This window comes from Garra rufa, chromosome 11 (assembly GCF_049309525.1).
Source record: "Garra rufa chromosome 11, GarRuf1.0, whole genome shotgun sequence".
In the NCBI taxonomy this organism is placed as follows: Eukaryota; Metazoa; Chordata; class Actinopteri; order Cypriniformes; family Cyprinidae; genus Garra; species Garra rufa.
In genome coordinates, this window is record NC_133371.1 from 7,397,725 (window position 1) to 7,413,766 (window position 16,042).

Genomic DNA, 16,042 nt, shown 5'->3' on the forward strand with positions numbered 1-16,042 from the left:
GTAGTTCACTAATACAGGACAAGGATACATAAGGATTCGAACAACTAGAAATATGAAGATATCCTCCCAGAGGAGCTGTGAGGACAGACTGCATTAATGCTCCTTGACCAGCAGATGGCAGCCTTCCATTGACCTTCTCAGACTTTAAGCCTCATTTAAGGTCAAAAAACACCCTGGCCACAGTTTTGTCTCACTATACTGGCAATAACTTCACTAAAAGCTGACAATTTCAAGTTTGAGAATGGTTACAAAGACAATGCATTTCTTTACCGTATCATTGCAGCCCTTGTTCATAAGCACATCAAATCAGTTTAAACACGATAGTTGTAATAAAATAGAGAAAATCAAGTGGCTGCAGGAGCTACGCAATGCAACAAACAGAGTACCAATATCTTTCCAACCCAAAAACATGATTTTCTTTGGTGCAAATTGGCTCACTCACCTTACTAGCTTTCAGAACATGTATCTGCTCCTCGTTCACCGTGTCTTTATTCTTCTCCAGAAAACCATCACACTGATACTCCACCTGACAAACACACACAGACGTGTGAGAGACATGTATTGCTTAGGATTGCTATCTGAATAGTGTTTTTTCCTTCAAATTACACTGAGAGAAAATAAAAGATTTTACTTCCATCCTTCTCAACTTTTTTGAAGTCTTTAGGTCGTAAGGTTTGGGTAACACTATGAAACTAGTTTATTTTAGTATAATTATAGATACTACTATAGTTTTTATTAAGCATTTGAATTAGTTCATACATGTGTGAACATGTCTTAATTTTACTATTTTTACACTGCAAAAATGCTTCTCTTACTTAAATTTTTTTTCTCATTTCAAGCCAAAATATCAAAAAATTCTTAAATCAAGGAGGATTTTCTAGACGAGTATAAATAAAAATGAGGCAGATTATAAGTTTAAAAATAAATAAATGAATACATGAATAAATATTGGTAAAACTTTACAACAAAATTTGTTCAGTTAAGATTAAATTAGGTACAATATCATGAATTTGCAATGAAGTACATTTTTTTTCAACATTTATTTAAATCATGACACGTAAAGTTGTATTAATTTATCTAGAGGTTAACATATAACCTAGATTAATAAATGCTGTAAACTGAAATATTTTTCATTTTTATTCCAGTGTCAGCTGTTGTGTTAACTAATGCTAACAGGGTTGTGTACTTCACTGAAATTAAAACCATCAAATACTTTTTTTTTTTCTTTCTGAGAGTAAATCAACTTAAACTGAAATAAAGACAGCTAAATCTAGTTGTAAAAATGTGTCATTTCACATTTTCATTTAGCTTAATTTGATGGACTAAAATAAAACAAACTGAAATAAGAATTTATACAAATAAAAACAAAAATGACAGAGCACAATAAAATTGCTACTCTGCGAAAAATGCTTTTCTTTCTTAGATTTTTTGTCTTGTTTCCAGCCAAAATATCTAAAAATTCTTAAATCAAGAAGGATTTTCTAGACGAGTATAAATAATTGTCTAGTTTTCAGAAAAAAACAAGTCAAAATGAAGTTTTTGCTTAAAACAAGCAAAATAATCTGCCAACGGGGTGAGCAAAATAATCTTGTTTTCTGATTTAAATATTAGTTTTCTTACCCCATTTGCAGATTATTTTGCTTGTTCTAAGCAAAAACTCTTAATTTTGACTTGTTTTTTCTGAAAACAAGACAATTATTTATACTCGTCTATAGAAAATGAATTTTTCAGATTTTCTTGAATTTTTTAGATATTTTGGCTGGAAACAAGACAAAAAATCTAAGAAAGAAAAGCATTTTTGGCAGAGTAGCAATTTTATTGTGCTCTGTCATTTTTGTTTTTTGTTTTTGAATATATACAGTTCTTATAAATTCTTATTTCAGTTTGTTTTATTTTAGTCCATCGAATTAAGCTAAATGAAAATGTGAAATGACACATTTTTACAACTAGATTTAGCTGTCTTTATTTCAGTTTAAGTTGATTTACTCTCAGAAAAAAAAAAAAGTATTTGATGTTTTTAATTTCAGTGAAGTACACAACCCTGTTAGCATTAGTTAACACAACAGCTGACACTGGAATAAAAATGAAAAATATTTCAGTTTACAGCATTTATTCATCTAGGTTATATGTTAACCTCTAGATAAATTAATACAACTTTACGTGTCATGATTTAAATAAATGTTGAAAAAATGTACTTTCATGATATTGTACCTAATTTAATCTTAACTGAACAATTTTTGTTGTAAAGTTTTACCAATATTTATTCATGTATTCATTTATTTATTTATTTTTTAATTTATAATCTGCCTCATTTTTATTCCAGAAGGAATATCTTGTTAATAAATTGTAACTACAAGCTTCATTAAGTCTTCTGAGCTACGAAAGAAAAAGCTCTCAGAAATAACATTTTACACTTAAATGAATCTTTTTACTCCCTCCTTCCTTCTCCATCAGCGTTTGCTCACTGACATTGAACACCGTTTCTAAAAACAGATCTGCAGTCGTCATGTGAGGACATATGCAGTCAGTCTTTCTTTTTCAAGAGTAGCATGTTGCTAAGCTGACAGAATGGTATTTAATATCTGTTAATATGTATATATATATATATACTTCTGTTTGTGAATGTCAGTTTTATTCAGAGCCCAAACTGACCAAAAATATTCATTTTTTCCTGCAGTTGCTGATATTTATTTGGCCAAAAAGTAAAATAAAATTCTAATTGCTTATAATGTGAATCAATGAGGTGTTTATAACTGTATGGTGCATAATTCATATAAATATCATAATGCAATAAAAACAGAGATGACTGAGAGATGCACAAATTAATCTTCCTTAAAGATATCTTAAAAGCTTTCAAAAGACCAGGAATTCAACTTAAATAAATAAATAAGTAAGTAAAATGCAATAAATTGTGTCTGGATAATCAAACTGCTTTAGTGCCATAAGTGTTCATCTTGAAATATTATAAAACAGTATAAAAGTTATTTATTTCTTTAGATTTCACAGCTAAAAGATTCGTCGGACGTTTGTAGAGTTATACTGAAATAACCATTTTACTTGCTAAAAAGAAAATTATTGTAAATTTGTATTTTTTTTTTCAACTTGTTTACAATTTAGAGGCCTTAGAAATGTATGTATCACAAAAATGGTACAGTAGGCTTTATTAAATAAACATACTTTAATAAAGACAATATTTCATTTATTTAGAATTTGCCTGTTTTTGTTTTATTTTATGGGTGGAGTTAATAAATCAAAGTGTAATCATCTCAAAATACAAAAGAAATACAAAAGCACAATACAAAAGACCTTATACACTGCAGAAAACGCTTGTCATGTTTCCAGACCAAATATCGAAAAATTCTTAAATCAACAAGGATTTTCCAGACCAGTAAAAATTATTTTCTTGTTTTCAGAAAAAAATATTTAAAATGTGTTTTGCTTGAAATAATCTGCCAATGGTGTAAGAAAAAAAAAATCATATTTCAAACAGAAAACAAGATTATTTTGCATGTTTCAAGCAAAAATGCACTTGATTTTGACGTGTTTTTGGCTGGAAACAAGACAAAAAATCTAAGTAAGAAAAGCATTTTATGCAGTGTAAACCTCATTTGCACACATGGACAGAAGCGCGATCTTTCACTCTGTCATCAGATTTCCCCGCAGATATCCAGAATTGTTTTCTGCTTTATTAAAGTCTATCTTACAAAAATGTGTTGATAAAAAGATTTAAAGTGCACAGCAAAAATAGGCTCAACATTACTCTCAGCGTCACGTCTAGGACACAGCGGCACTGTTAATATGTTGAAATGATTATGCAGTGTTTAGATGCAGTATGTGTGAGCAGCACATTAGGTGTTATGGAACAGAAATACAATTTGTCTTTGTTTAGACACTGATATATGTGCATCACAGTTGATCAGAAATGCTGAAGCAGCCCGAGTGTGAGGTTTGTGTGTACCTTATCTGCAAAGTGCTGAATAATGAAAGCTTTATTGGACATTCGTGGTTTTTCAAAAAGTGCAGACGTCTTCAAATGAGTGTTATACAGTTTCTGAGCCCAGGAGTCATCCGAGCCCTTCGGCATCTGAGAGAAAGACAGAGATTTACAGTATATAAGAACAATAGTCTCAAACAGGATTATGCAATTACAATTACGCAACACTGTATTTGCTTGTTCGATTAAACCATTCAGTGTGATTTTTATTGTTATTTAAAATAAATGGAAATAAAATGATATAAAATGATACTTTTATTTAGTAAGAATGCATAAAATTGATTAAAAGCAGCAGTATATTTCTTTCAAAGAAACTTCATTTTAAGCAAATGTTTTTTTGAACTTTTCAACGCTTTTAATTTTGATCATCAGAAATGTTCCTTGAGAAGTAAATCACCATATTAGAATGATTTCTGGAGAATCACGTGACACTAAAAACATGCTGAAAATTCAGCTCTGATCACAGCAGTAAATTACATTTTAGAAAACACGTTTTCAATTGTAAGCGTATTTCTCAAAGTTACTGGTTCTTAAGTTTGCAGGACTTTGCAGGTTCAAAAGTAGAAATGTAAAGTTTGTATGTCTTTTAAAACACTTCAATGCATTTTTTTGTAAAATAAATACAGTAATTGAGCTGCAAAGATTGGTAAATCATTATGCATGCAATCAAATTAATGTGATTATGACTGAAATATTGGATTTGTAACATTGTAAATGCATGGTTATTAAGTCATTTTATGATGCTAGTCATATATTTGACTGTGTTTTTACCATATACTGCACTATATTTTTACATACATATATGGGTCAAAGACATAAAAGGATTTAAGCATAAAAACAACAAGTGTACAACTGCTTTAAATTGTTGTTGTTTCCCCCCAAAAAATGTTTAAAAGTTTTCTGTTTAATTTCCTTGCATTTTTGTTTTTGTTTTTCTAAGCAAAAAATTAATTTTCTCTAATTTATAGAAGAAATGTCATTCAGTGTAACAAAAATCAATTTATGACATTAAAAGACTAATCACTTTCTCCCCAAATACTACATTTTTTAAAATTTGCCACTATCCTTTTACTCATTTAAAACACAATAAAATGTAATATGCTCCCTTTATTATTTTATATATTTTAATATGCAATAGTCAGAATAAACATGCTGTTTGAATTTTTACATAAATATTGTGTTCCACTGAATGACAATCTAACATTATTTCCAAATTTTGACATTTTATTCTCCAAAAACTTGAAACCTTAAAAGTAGAGAACTTACATTTAATGTGCTTTCTATGGACATAAAATCACTGTTGTAAATGTTTTCACAAAAATGCATGTATTACATAAATGCATGCTGATTTACATAAAAATGTTACATGCAATGATTGATTGTTAAATTTGTATTTGCAAATTGTCACATATTTATGCACAGTGTTGGCGTAACACATTAGTAAGTTACGTAATAATATTACTTTTTCCAAGTAACTAGTAAAGTAATGCATTACCTTTTAATTGGCAAGGAAATATGAGTTACTTTTTCAAATAAGTGACGGCAGTTACTTTTCCCTCATTTATTGACTAAAAGCTCTCCTGTCCCCATGTTGAGAGAAATTGTGAGTAAGATGTTACTTTAGTTCTAGAATAAATGTGAACATGCATTAATTCATCTCACTCACTAAAAAACAGATACAGTGTTCTTCAAAATGAATAAAAACACTGAAATTCAAAACAAACCTGCAATTATTAAATGTTAAATAATACAAATATCCTTTATGTATTTAATCCCATTTTATTAACCAATGTCTTTGCTGTCGACCTTCGATGATCCAATTCATCCATACTAATAAGCACAAATAACTCAAGATAATCTAACATTTGTTTTCCTTTTTTTATTTCTGAAGAGTTGACATTTGTTCTTCTGCGGTCTACTGTACAGACGTCAATTTACTTTTCTCTAAGCCTGAGGCTCTTGGTGTGAAAAGGCTTTTACATTTGACCAAAATAGAACTTTTTATATTAAAAACAAACAAGCAAGCCCTGCCCAGATTTAAAAAGTAACGCAAAAGTAACGTAACGCATTACTTTCCATAAAAAGTAACTAAGTAACGTAATTAGTTACTTTTCTAGGGAGTAACTTAATGTTGTAATGTATTACTTTTAAAAGTAACATCTGTGTGCATCTGTGTAAAAGACCAATAAGACTGTGAAGATGTACCTTGCACTCTTCATCCAGCAGGTCCAGGATGCCCATTTTGGCCTCGATGAGGTTGATACACGGCTGATTATCATAGAAATCAATGAGAGTCCAGGGGATCTGCTCTTTCATATACTCCTCCTGCTCCAACTTAAACACATGCTGCACACAACAGGACAGAACATCAGCGTTTACTATCAGACAATCAAACATGATCTGATGAGGTCTGCTGTCATGTGGAGTGGGTCAGATGGTCTCACCATGTTGAACTGTTGCTGTAGTTTTTCATTGGCATAATTTATACAGAACTGTTCAAAACTGTTGATTTCGAAAGTCTCAAACCTGGAGTAAAAAAACAAAACATCACAATTCACTTCTGTAAATCTGAACTGAAGAGGAAATGTCTGTGTCTATCTATGCACATGGACACACCCGTAAATGTCCAGGACTCCGATGAAGGAGTGCTGTTTGACTGAAGAATGCAGCGCTTTGTTGACATGGTCCACAATCCAGTTGAAGAGTTTGGCGTAGATATGTTTAGCGAGAGCATCGCGGGCGTTTATGGCCTGTAGTTTGGGGATGGGCTTTATGTACGTCTCAGTTGCCGTCTTCAGCTTCTTATGACACAGCCAATGAGACATGTCTTGATATGTCACTCCCATCAATTCACAAAACACACTCAGGTGACCATTATTCGGCTGGAGAGAAACGAGAGAGAGAATTAAATCATCACTATACGATGACACAAAACATTTAAGGCTTGCTTGAGATGGTTTTTGAGTTGTGAAAAAAAAGGGAATGCATTGATTGTTTCATCTGCTCAAGGCTGAGGCACAAGTATTTTTTATACAGTGAGGGAAAAAAATTATATGATTTTTCCCCTGCGGATTTTGCACGTTTGCCCACTGATAAAGAAATGATCAATCTATAATTTTAATGGTAGGTTTATTTGAACAGTGAGAGACAGAATAACTCCAGAAAAATGCATTTCAGAAAAGTTATAAATTGATTTGGATTTTAATGAGTGAAATAAGTATTTGATTCACTATCAATCTGCAAGATTTCTGTCTCTCAGAAAACTCTTTAAAGCGAGTGCTCGTAATCTCAGCTTGTTACCTGTATAAAAGACACCTGTCCACAAAAGCAATCAATCAATCAGATTCCAAACTGTCCACCATGGCCAAGACCAAAGAGCTGTCCAAGGATGTCAGGGACAAGATTGTAGACCTACACAAGACTGGAATGGGCTACAAGACCATCATCAAGCAGCTTGGTGAGAAGGAGACAACAGTTGGAGCGATTATTCACAAATGGAAGAAACACTAAATAACTGTCCATCTCCCTCGGTCTGGAGCTCCATGTGAGATCTCACCTCGTGGAGTTTCAATGATCATGAGAACGATGAGGAATCAGTCCAGAACTACACGAGAGGATCTCATCAATGATCTCAAGGCAGCTGGGACCATAGTCACCAAGAAAACAATTGGTAACACACTACGCCGTGAAGGACTGAAATCCTGCTCAAGAAAGCACATGTACAGCCGTCTGAAGTTTGCCAATCAACATCTGAATGATTCAGAGGAGAACTGGGTGAAAGTGTTGTGGTCAGATCAGACCAAAATCCAGCTCTTTGGCATCAACTCAACTCGCCGTGTTTGGAGGAGGAGGAATGCTGCCTATGAGCCCAAGAACACCATCCTCACCGTCAAACATGGAGCTGGAAACATTATGATTTGGGGCTGTTTTTCTGCTAAGGGGACAGGACAACTGCACCGCATCAAAGAGACGATGGACGGGGACATGTACGTCAAATCTTGGGTGAAAACTGTTGAAAATGGTTGACAATGACCCAAAACACACGGCCAAGACAACAAAGGAGTGTCTCAAGAAGAAGCACATGAAGGTCCTGGAGTAGTCTAGCCAGTCTCCAGATCTTAACCCCATAGAAAATCTGTGGAGGGAGCTGAAGGTTCGAGTTGCCAAACGTCAGCCTCCAAACCTCCAAATGACTTGGAGAGGATCTGCAAAGAGTGGGACAAAATCCCTCCTGAGATGTGTGCAAACCTGCTGGACAACTATAAGAAACATCTGACCTCTGTGATTGACAACAAGGGTTTTGCAAATACTTATTTCACTGATTAAAATGCAAAAAAATGTATAACTTTTCTGTATTTATTTGTTGTTTTTCTATCATTCACTGTTTATATAAACCTATAATTAAAATGATAGACGTTGCTTTTCTTGGTCATTTATAAAACTTTAGTGTTATTTACTGTCAGTTTATCAGGAAGCGACTATTTTTTTCTCTTTGTCTCAGTAGATGGAAACGGTGCTTTATTTGCAAATGTTTTATGCAATATTGCATACAAGTTAAATTCACAACTTTGGCTGGAAACATAGCTAATGACCCTGTATGTGTAAAAATGCAATAAATTGTAATACATAAATCCAAACTTTAAACCAGATCTCTTTAATGCTGTCACAAAAATATAAACTGTATTATAGCACAGCTCCATATATCAAGATAGATAAGGATAGGGCATACATGTATTGCACAAATATTAATATAAAATATATTACATTGCATGTCTTAAACTGCTTGATTGCTTGTATTGTTGCAGAATGGCAAGTGTATTATGGCCAAGGACTAATCTGCTAAATGTCACTATAAGACATGAAGATATTAATATAAACTTTGTGATTTAAAGCTGTAACAAGTGTATAATGTATGTGTATTATGAAAAGTGCTACACAAAAACATTTTGTATTAGTTTTTGTCAAAATGCATACATTAGCATTGCACTTCAAGACATTTCTTCAGTTATTGGGTTTCTATTTTCACCATGTACCAATAGAACGGGCCATAATGGTCTATAATGCTAATCCCTAAACTTGAACTTTAGAGTCAACATGCAACTCACTGGAATAATACTGCTGTCTGAGTCTCTGTCCTTCACTTCCACATTCCCCAGGTGCAAAATTGAAGCCAGAATCTGAAACAGGCCCATCTGATAGGACTCATTTACACCTGAACAGAGACATCAACAAATCAACACTATTTAAAAACAGTAGAGTTTTTCCCTAAACATAGCACATACCGAACATAGCAGAACTGTTCCTCTAAATCTGATATTAGATAAAGTCATTTAATCTCTATGGGATCTGAGCTGCATGCATTTCATGCATTAAATTAAAAAACTGCATGAGAAATCATTGAATGTTCAGTCTGACCTAGCAGTGAGAAGGCGTTTCTGGTGGTCGACATCTCCTTGGCATCATCTATTCCATCTATCACTGGGTTCCTGCCCTGTTTGGTGTAGTAGAAACCGTCAGCCTTTCCTGTGATGAAACACACACGCAAACTTTGGTTATACCACACTAACACACTAAATACACACAGCAGACCTTCTGAAGGATCTGTCCCAAGACTGGGTTATCATCAAACCAAACATCTGTTCAACTTAAACAATGCTGATATTAAAAAAAATCAAGATATGTTTAAAGTTTTTTAAATCTTTCATACAATGTGTTTCATGGCCTTATTTAAGTGACTTCAAAACTTTAGTTTTTCACTAACCACGCATAAACGCTGTTTTCTTAAAAACACAAACATGTACATTCATGTTGCTTACATATTATTGTAGCCCAATTTGTGCTAATACCAAATGTAATCAGATTTTAGCCATTGATATGTTTTTAAGATACTGAAAAAAACACAAATGTCAAAACCTCTTCAGGGCCCCAAAACAACCTCAGTCCCCAGAGGGTTAATTAGGGATGCACCGAAATTAAAATGAAAATTAAAAATGAAAACAATAATAAACAAAATATAAAAAAACAAATGCCTGCAACTTATATTGGGTTTCTTCCTTACGGTGTGTTCATACGGGGCATCAGCATCAACGCTTCCCATTGACTTTGAATGGGTGACGTCAAGTGTTGCCGAAAAGAATTGTGGATCCGTCGTCGGCGCTTCACTGGCGTTGCTCACGGCAGAAGTTGAAAAATTCTCAACTTCTGCCACAAGCAACGCGTCAGCCAATCAGGAAAGCGTCAGCCAATCAGGATCACTCTATGCAAATACAGTAGCCAGGCGGCAGCCAATCACGTTCCTGTCTAATTTCATTGGCCTTCCCCGTGTGAACACACCGTTAGTTCAAAAGCTGGTCTAGATCATGAAAAGAATGATGCTGCTCAGCACACCATCATAACACGTCATCATCTTCTTATGCAGTTTCTCAATGCACTGAGATATTTGTTGTGCAAAATTAAACAAAATTAAATACTGGGCCGAAGGCAGATTACATGGTTTTTTCGTTTTTTCCCCGATGTATTTTGCCAATTTTTTTCACCATTGCATAAATTAAACGGCCGAAATGTGATTTTTTACAGTTTCGTCTTGCTTTTCAAAAAAATAAAAATAAAAAATCAATTACAAAACAACAATTTAAAGATATTTACTTAACACTGAACATTTTTAACATTCTAGTAGACATTATAGTCTACCAACAAACCACAATTTGATGAGAATCATTCAGAATCTGCTGCTGTCAGCAAAAAGTAGGACTAAGCTCTTCTTGCAACTTTACGCCAAAATAAAAGTCAACATTCAGAAATATTAGTATTGTCATTTTACTGTTGTTCTGGAAAATAAAATAAAGACGCAAGACAAAAATAATGCTAACAATCATTACAACAGCTCTATTAATACATTTATTTAGGGCTGGGCGATTAATCGAAAAGTAATCGAAATCGACATTCAGAACCTATAATCGATCAAATTTTTCCAGGTCGATTATTTCGATTACTTTCCCTTTAAAAACAGGGAGGTGCCAGAGTTCACACGGGGGGCGCGGGAGCTGATATGCTTAGAGGTAGAGACCTGCGCGTGACAGATTTTTCAGTCTGCAAGGAAATATATGTTATCTCGTCCCACTCCTGCCCGTGAGATTCATGTTTTGTCCCTCTCCCGCCCGCAAAAGCCTGCATTGAAGTTACCTATACAGATTTTTTGAGTACATCGATCTTATTCTTAACAGAAAAGCAAGCATGGGCTGCTGTGTGCATGCATGGCAGAATGCGAGCAAACAATGCTCCCTGCCTATCTCAGTTCATCGCGATCTCAGACAACTCTTATAACACAATGAATATATGCACAATGAATATTTAACAGTGTCTACACTTCGTGTGTTGCAATGAGTGGATTCGTGCGCACGCAATATTAAGCAGTGCGCAAGAACTTTTGAGCGGTGAGTGGATTCTAACTTAAGCCTTGCATTCCAGAAACTTCCCATTCTTACACCTGTTAATCATTTTTAAGTTATATTAGTTGTTTGTGTTGCTTTTGTGTAATAGATGAATGACAATTTGTATGTTTTTAGATATTTTATGTTTATATATTTCTATTTTCCGGGAGTCCCTCCAATCATTTTATTCTCCCGCATCCCACACACACACGAGTTTCTACCCACTCGCGCATCAAGTTTTGTCCCGCGCCGCACTCTGTTTCTGTGCAGGTCTCTACTTTGAGGTCAAATAAAGATGTATAAAATGTTTCACTAATAATTTTATATAAAAATGTTTTTAAATCATATGCTTACAATGCCAATATAAGGCAATTTAAAAAAAAAAAACAATTAAACAAGTGTAATTGACAGTATTCTGACGATCCGGCGTTTCAATCTACAAATCACCCATGTTTACCATGGTTTTACTGTAGTAACACTGACAGTAACCATGGCACGGCAGAAAAGTACTGCTTATTTTCATTGAAACATTGAAAATAATTTATTTTGTTTCCAAAAGTGCAAGTTATTTATTTTCACTAATTTAAGAAAAATGTGACTGTTCGTTTTAAGCAATGTGTGCTTTAATTTCAGTTGTTCAACACTGATGTTCAATAAATAATCATAGATAGTAGATGGTGTGTGTTTCCTTCAATTATTTTAAAATCAAGTAATGCACCCTTCATTCAAAAATCTCTCACTTGTAATATGTGAGCATATTTACTGTACAAAACTTATCAGTGAACTATGAGGGCAAAAAAAATAAATATTAAATAAATATAATTAAATATAATTTTATTAATAAATAAAATAATCGTTCATTAATCGTAATCGAGTTAAAATGTTCAATTAATCGAGATTTTGATTTTAGGCCAAATCGCCCAGCCCTACATTTATTCTAACATTCTCCTTTGCTCAGCAAGGCTGCATTTATTTGTGCATTAAAAACACATGCCTGATTCAAGAAGGGGCTCTTAAAAATGGACAAAGAATATTATCTTACTAACTTATTAATTTTAAGTTAAATTGTGGTTTGTTGGTAGGCTGTAATGTCTTCTAGAATGTTAAAAATGTTCAGTGTTAAATAAATATTTTTTAAATTGTTGTTTTGTAATTGATTTAGATTTTTTTTTTTTTTAAAGAAAGACAAAACTGTAAAAAGCACATTTTGGCTGTTTAATTTATGCAATGGTGAAAAAAATGAGTGTTCAGTGATCAGCCTTTGGCCCAGTGTTTAATTTTGTTTGGCTTCAGCCAAGAATTTTCATTATTTCGCTGCATCCCTAAACTATGCTCATCAAGCAAGTATTAATTGTGCACGAAACTCCCTAATCATTAATGAACAGCCACTCAGGCATTAGTACTACACCGATCTGCATTAATAAAAACGTCGTATTCACATACAAAACTCTGTCGCTTGGCAACAGAGGCCTTATTGAGACACACACATGCACACAAACCCTCACATTAACGGGGCGTCAGCTGAGCAGGAAGTCAGCTGAGTAGGCAAACAGCAGGAGAGAGCTCAGAGCCAGCAGTGTGTGTTTGTTTCAGAGCAAGTGGGGGAAGCAAACAGAGTAGAGATGATAAGGAGGGGTGTGTGTGAAACTGAACTACCTACAGTGTTCATAGGTGGTGTGTGTGTGTGTGTGTGTGTGTATTTAGACCTGCACAGCCCGTCACTCAGTAGGACAGCTCTGATAGCCGCTCTCCATGCTGTGCCGACACGAACACACTCTAATCACACACGTTACCCACAAACACACACGCTTACTAGAGCTCTACCATGTTTGATTTGTTCAAAATCTGTTTTTTTCCATGTTTATTTTTCTGGATTCTATTAGATACATTTTTAGCAATCTAGAAGCATGTCTAATTAATGATGCCTATATAATGTATCAACTATGTATTACAAGTGAAACAAAACTAACACTTTTAGAGCCCTTAAAATAAAATGCCTATTCATTTGAACAGTTCAATAGGGCCCAATGAAATTTATTTTTAAACTTAATTTAAAATTTTTAATAATTATTGTGTTAAAATTATTTACATTTTTCTCGATTTGAGATTTAATGGCAGAAATGATGGCATTTAAATGAAGCATAAAACATTCACAATTTAATAACCTTTTTTTTTTTTTGCAAAGTGCTACATAGTTAAAAATAATAATATGTGCATTATTATTATTATTATTATTACCAATAGTCAAAAATAACTAAGATTATTATTAAAAATAGATTTATAATTTTTATTTCACAATTTCCTCAAGTTAAACCAAACTTTTATTTTGATAGGCTGTCATGAGAACCTTTGCATTTCTGTATGTATTTAATAAGACATTTAAATACTGAATGTATATATATATACGTGTATATATATATATATATGTGACCCTGGAGCACAAAACCAGTCTTTAGTTGCACGGGTAAATTTTTAGTAATAGTCAAAAATACATTGTATGGGTCAAAATTATTAATTATTAATTTTCTTTTATGCCAAAAATCATTAGGATATTCAGTAAAGATCATGTTCCATGAAGATATTTTGTAGATTTCTTACTGTAAATATATAAAAAAATATTTTTGGATTAGTAATATGCATTGCTAAGAACTTCATTTGGACAAAATTAAAGGCGGTTTTCTGAATTTATTTTAATCAAATATTGTCCTATCCTAACAAACCATTCATCAATTGAAAGTTTATTTATGTACTGGTTTTGTGGTCCTGGCCTGGGTCTTTAAGTTTTTGTGGTCCAGTGATTTAAATGTGCACTTTTTCCTATATATTGTTGTTGTGTGTCTGGCTCACCGAGTTTCAGGGCTTTGAACTCTGGAAGGTGAGCAGATGCACAGAGTTGATAGAAGATATGATAATTCCTCTCCTCGTCTGCCTGGAAAACAACAGATGCAAGAAAAACAAATTTGTAAGTAATAAGCAAAAACTAATTTGTACAAAAATGAGTATTTATTGTAGGTGATCAGTGAATAAAAATGTAGGTTTTTGTGATGAAACACCACAAAACGGTACAACCCTTTACTGTCACAGCAATGCATTTGAAATCTACGTACAACACAGCTTGCAAAATAGCCTTCTGCGTATGCATACAAACACACTTAACTCATCTGGAATTCCCCTGAACACAACAGCAGTCTGTAAGAGTATGTTACACAAGACTGAACAGACATGTTTAACTCCATTAGCCTCATTCCTGTCCTGTTTTAATCTTTCTGATCTTTCCAGAAGGAGAAAAAACAACACTCTTGAATTCCAGCCCCGTTTCTCACACCTGGACCAGATGAGCTCATTTATGTAGGACTGATTACTTTAGGGGCCAGTAATACAGGTCCAACCCTGGATAACAGTCTTCAACTGTACCTTAAAGATTGTGGAAAGCAAAGGGCCAAAAACTGGCAGTGTCTGAAATCACTCCCCTACAGAATATATACCCCTGTAGTGCATTATTTAATAGTAACCTTATATTATAGACATTTTTATGTTCATTTCATGCTATAACCCAAAGTAAACCAAATGGAAGAGATGACTGATTCACATGTGCTTTTTGTCAAGCCACACATATTATTTAGTAGTTGTGTTCACACATCCACTCTTATAGACTAAAATATCTTGGTTCATCAGACTGAAATTAAAATGTAAATCCAGACTTAGTGATGACACAGCTAATATGTTTATCTGTTGTAGCTTATCCACATTATAGCCTACAGTGGGGAAAATAATTATTTGATCCCCTGCTGATTTTTATTTGTGCATATAGACAAATTCTGCATTCTGAATGTGTCTTATCTGTGAATTTGGCCAGAAGAATGTGTCTAAAAAGGCAGAATAATATTAGCTGTGGAAGTGTTGGAAGTGCAGAAGGACACAGGAGCCTTCAAGCAATGAAAATAGCCCTGTGAATTAAATCCCTGAGCTAAAATTAGAGCTGACATAAGCAGGAAGTGCGGTGTGCTTCAGACGGCTGCGGCTCCTGTGTGTGTACACCGTCTTATGCCGCTACTCAAAGCACTTTCAATTTCTAGTCTGAATTCATACTGCAGAATAGCTGAAGACACTACACAACATGCAAACACTACTTAATAAAGTTAATAGAATTTACAGCAATAGCTCACCCACAAAGGAACAATTCTATATCCGCTCTGTGATGATTACTTCATCTTTGTTTTGTTCAATCAGTGTATTTTAGTAGTTCATACAACATGTGCACTATATTTTGTCTACTGCTGCCATGCGATAGTTTTGTGTAAGAAACAGACCAAAACTGAATCTGATATTTGCTTTTTGAACATACTAAAAACCATTCGAAAGGTTCACAAATGAATCTCTGGATCACCAAGTGCTTGATAACATCTGGTGGTAATTCTGGAACACAGCAGGCTTTTAGTTTCAGACGTAACAGGAGAAACCACACATTCATTCAGTATTCCAGAGAGAGAGAAAAACACTGGCATGGAAAATCATACACAAGGGCAAAGAGAGAAATCAACATTTCCATCTTGCAGGCACAGAGATTTCCATTGACTTCCTACAACCACATTTTAGACTGTTTTTAAAACTTTCTTAT

At 33.8% G+C, this 16,042-nt stretch overlaps 1 protein-coding gene across 1 annotated transcript in view; it reads right to left on the reverse strand.

Annotated features, from left to right (window-relative positions):
- Positions 1-16,042, reverse strand: part of myo5aa (myosin VAa) — an 87,943-nt gene that overhangs the window by 58,576 nt on the left and 13,325 nt on the right. The window contains exons 6-13 of the mRNA XM_073849987.1: positions 14,272-14,353; positions 9,410-9,517; positions 9,100-9,206; positions 6,611-6,876; positions 6,439-6,520; positions 6,200-6,340; positions 3,959-4,084; positions 443-526 (exon numbers count right to left, since the gene is read on the reverse strand). Of these exons, the coding sequence (XP_073706088.1) occupies positions 443-526; positions 3,959-4,084; positions 6,200-6,340; positions 6,439-6,520; positions 6,611-6,876; positions 9,100-9,206; positions 9,410-9,517; positions 14,272-14,353 (996 nt within the window). The remainder of the gene's footprint in view (positions 1-442; positions 527-3,958; positions 4,085-6,199; positions 6,341-6,438; positions 6,521-6,610; positions 6,877-9,099; positions 9,207-9,409; positions 9,518-14,271; positions 14,354-16,042) is intronic.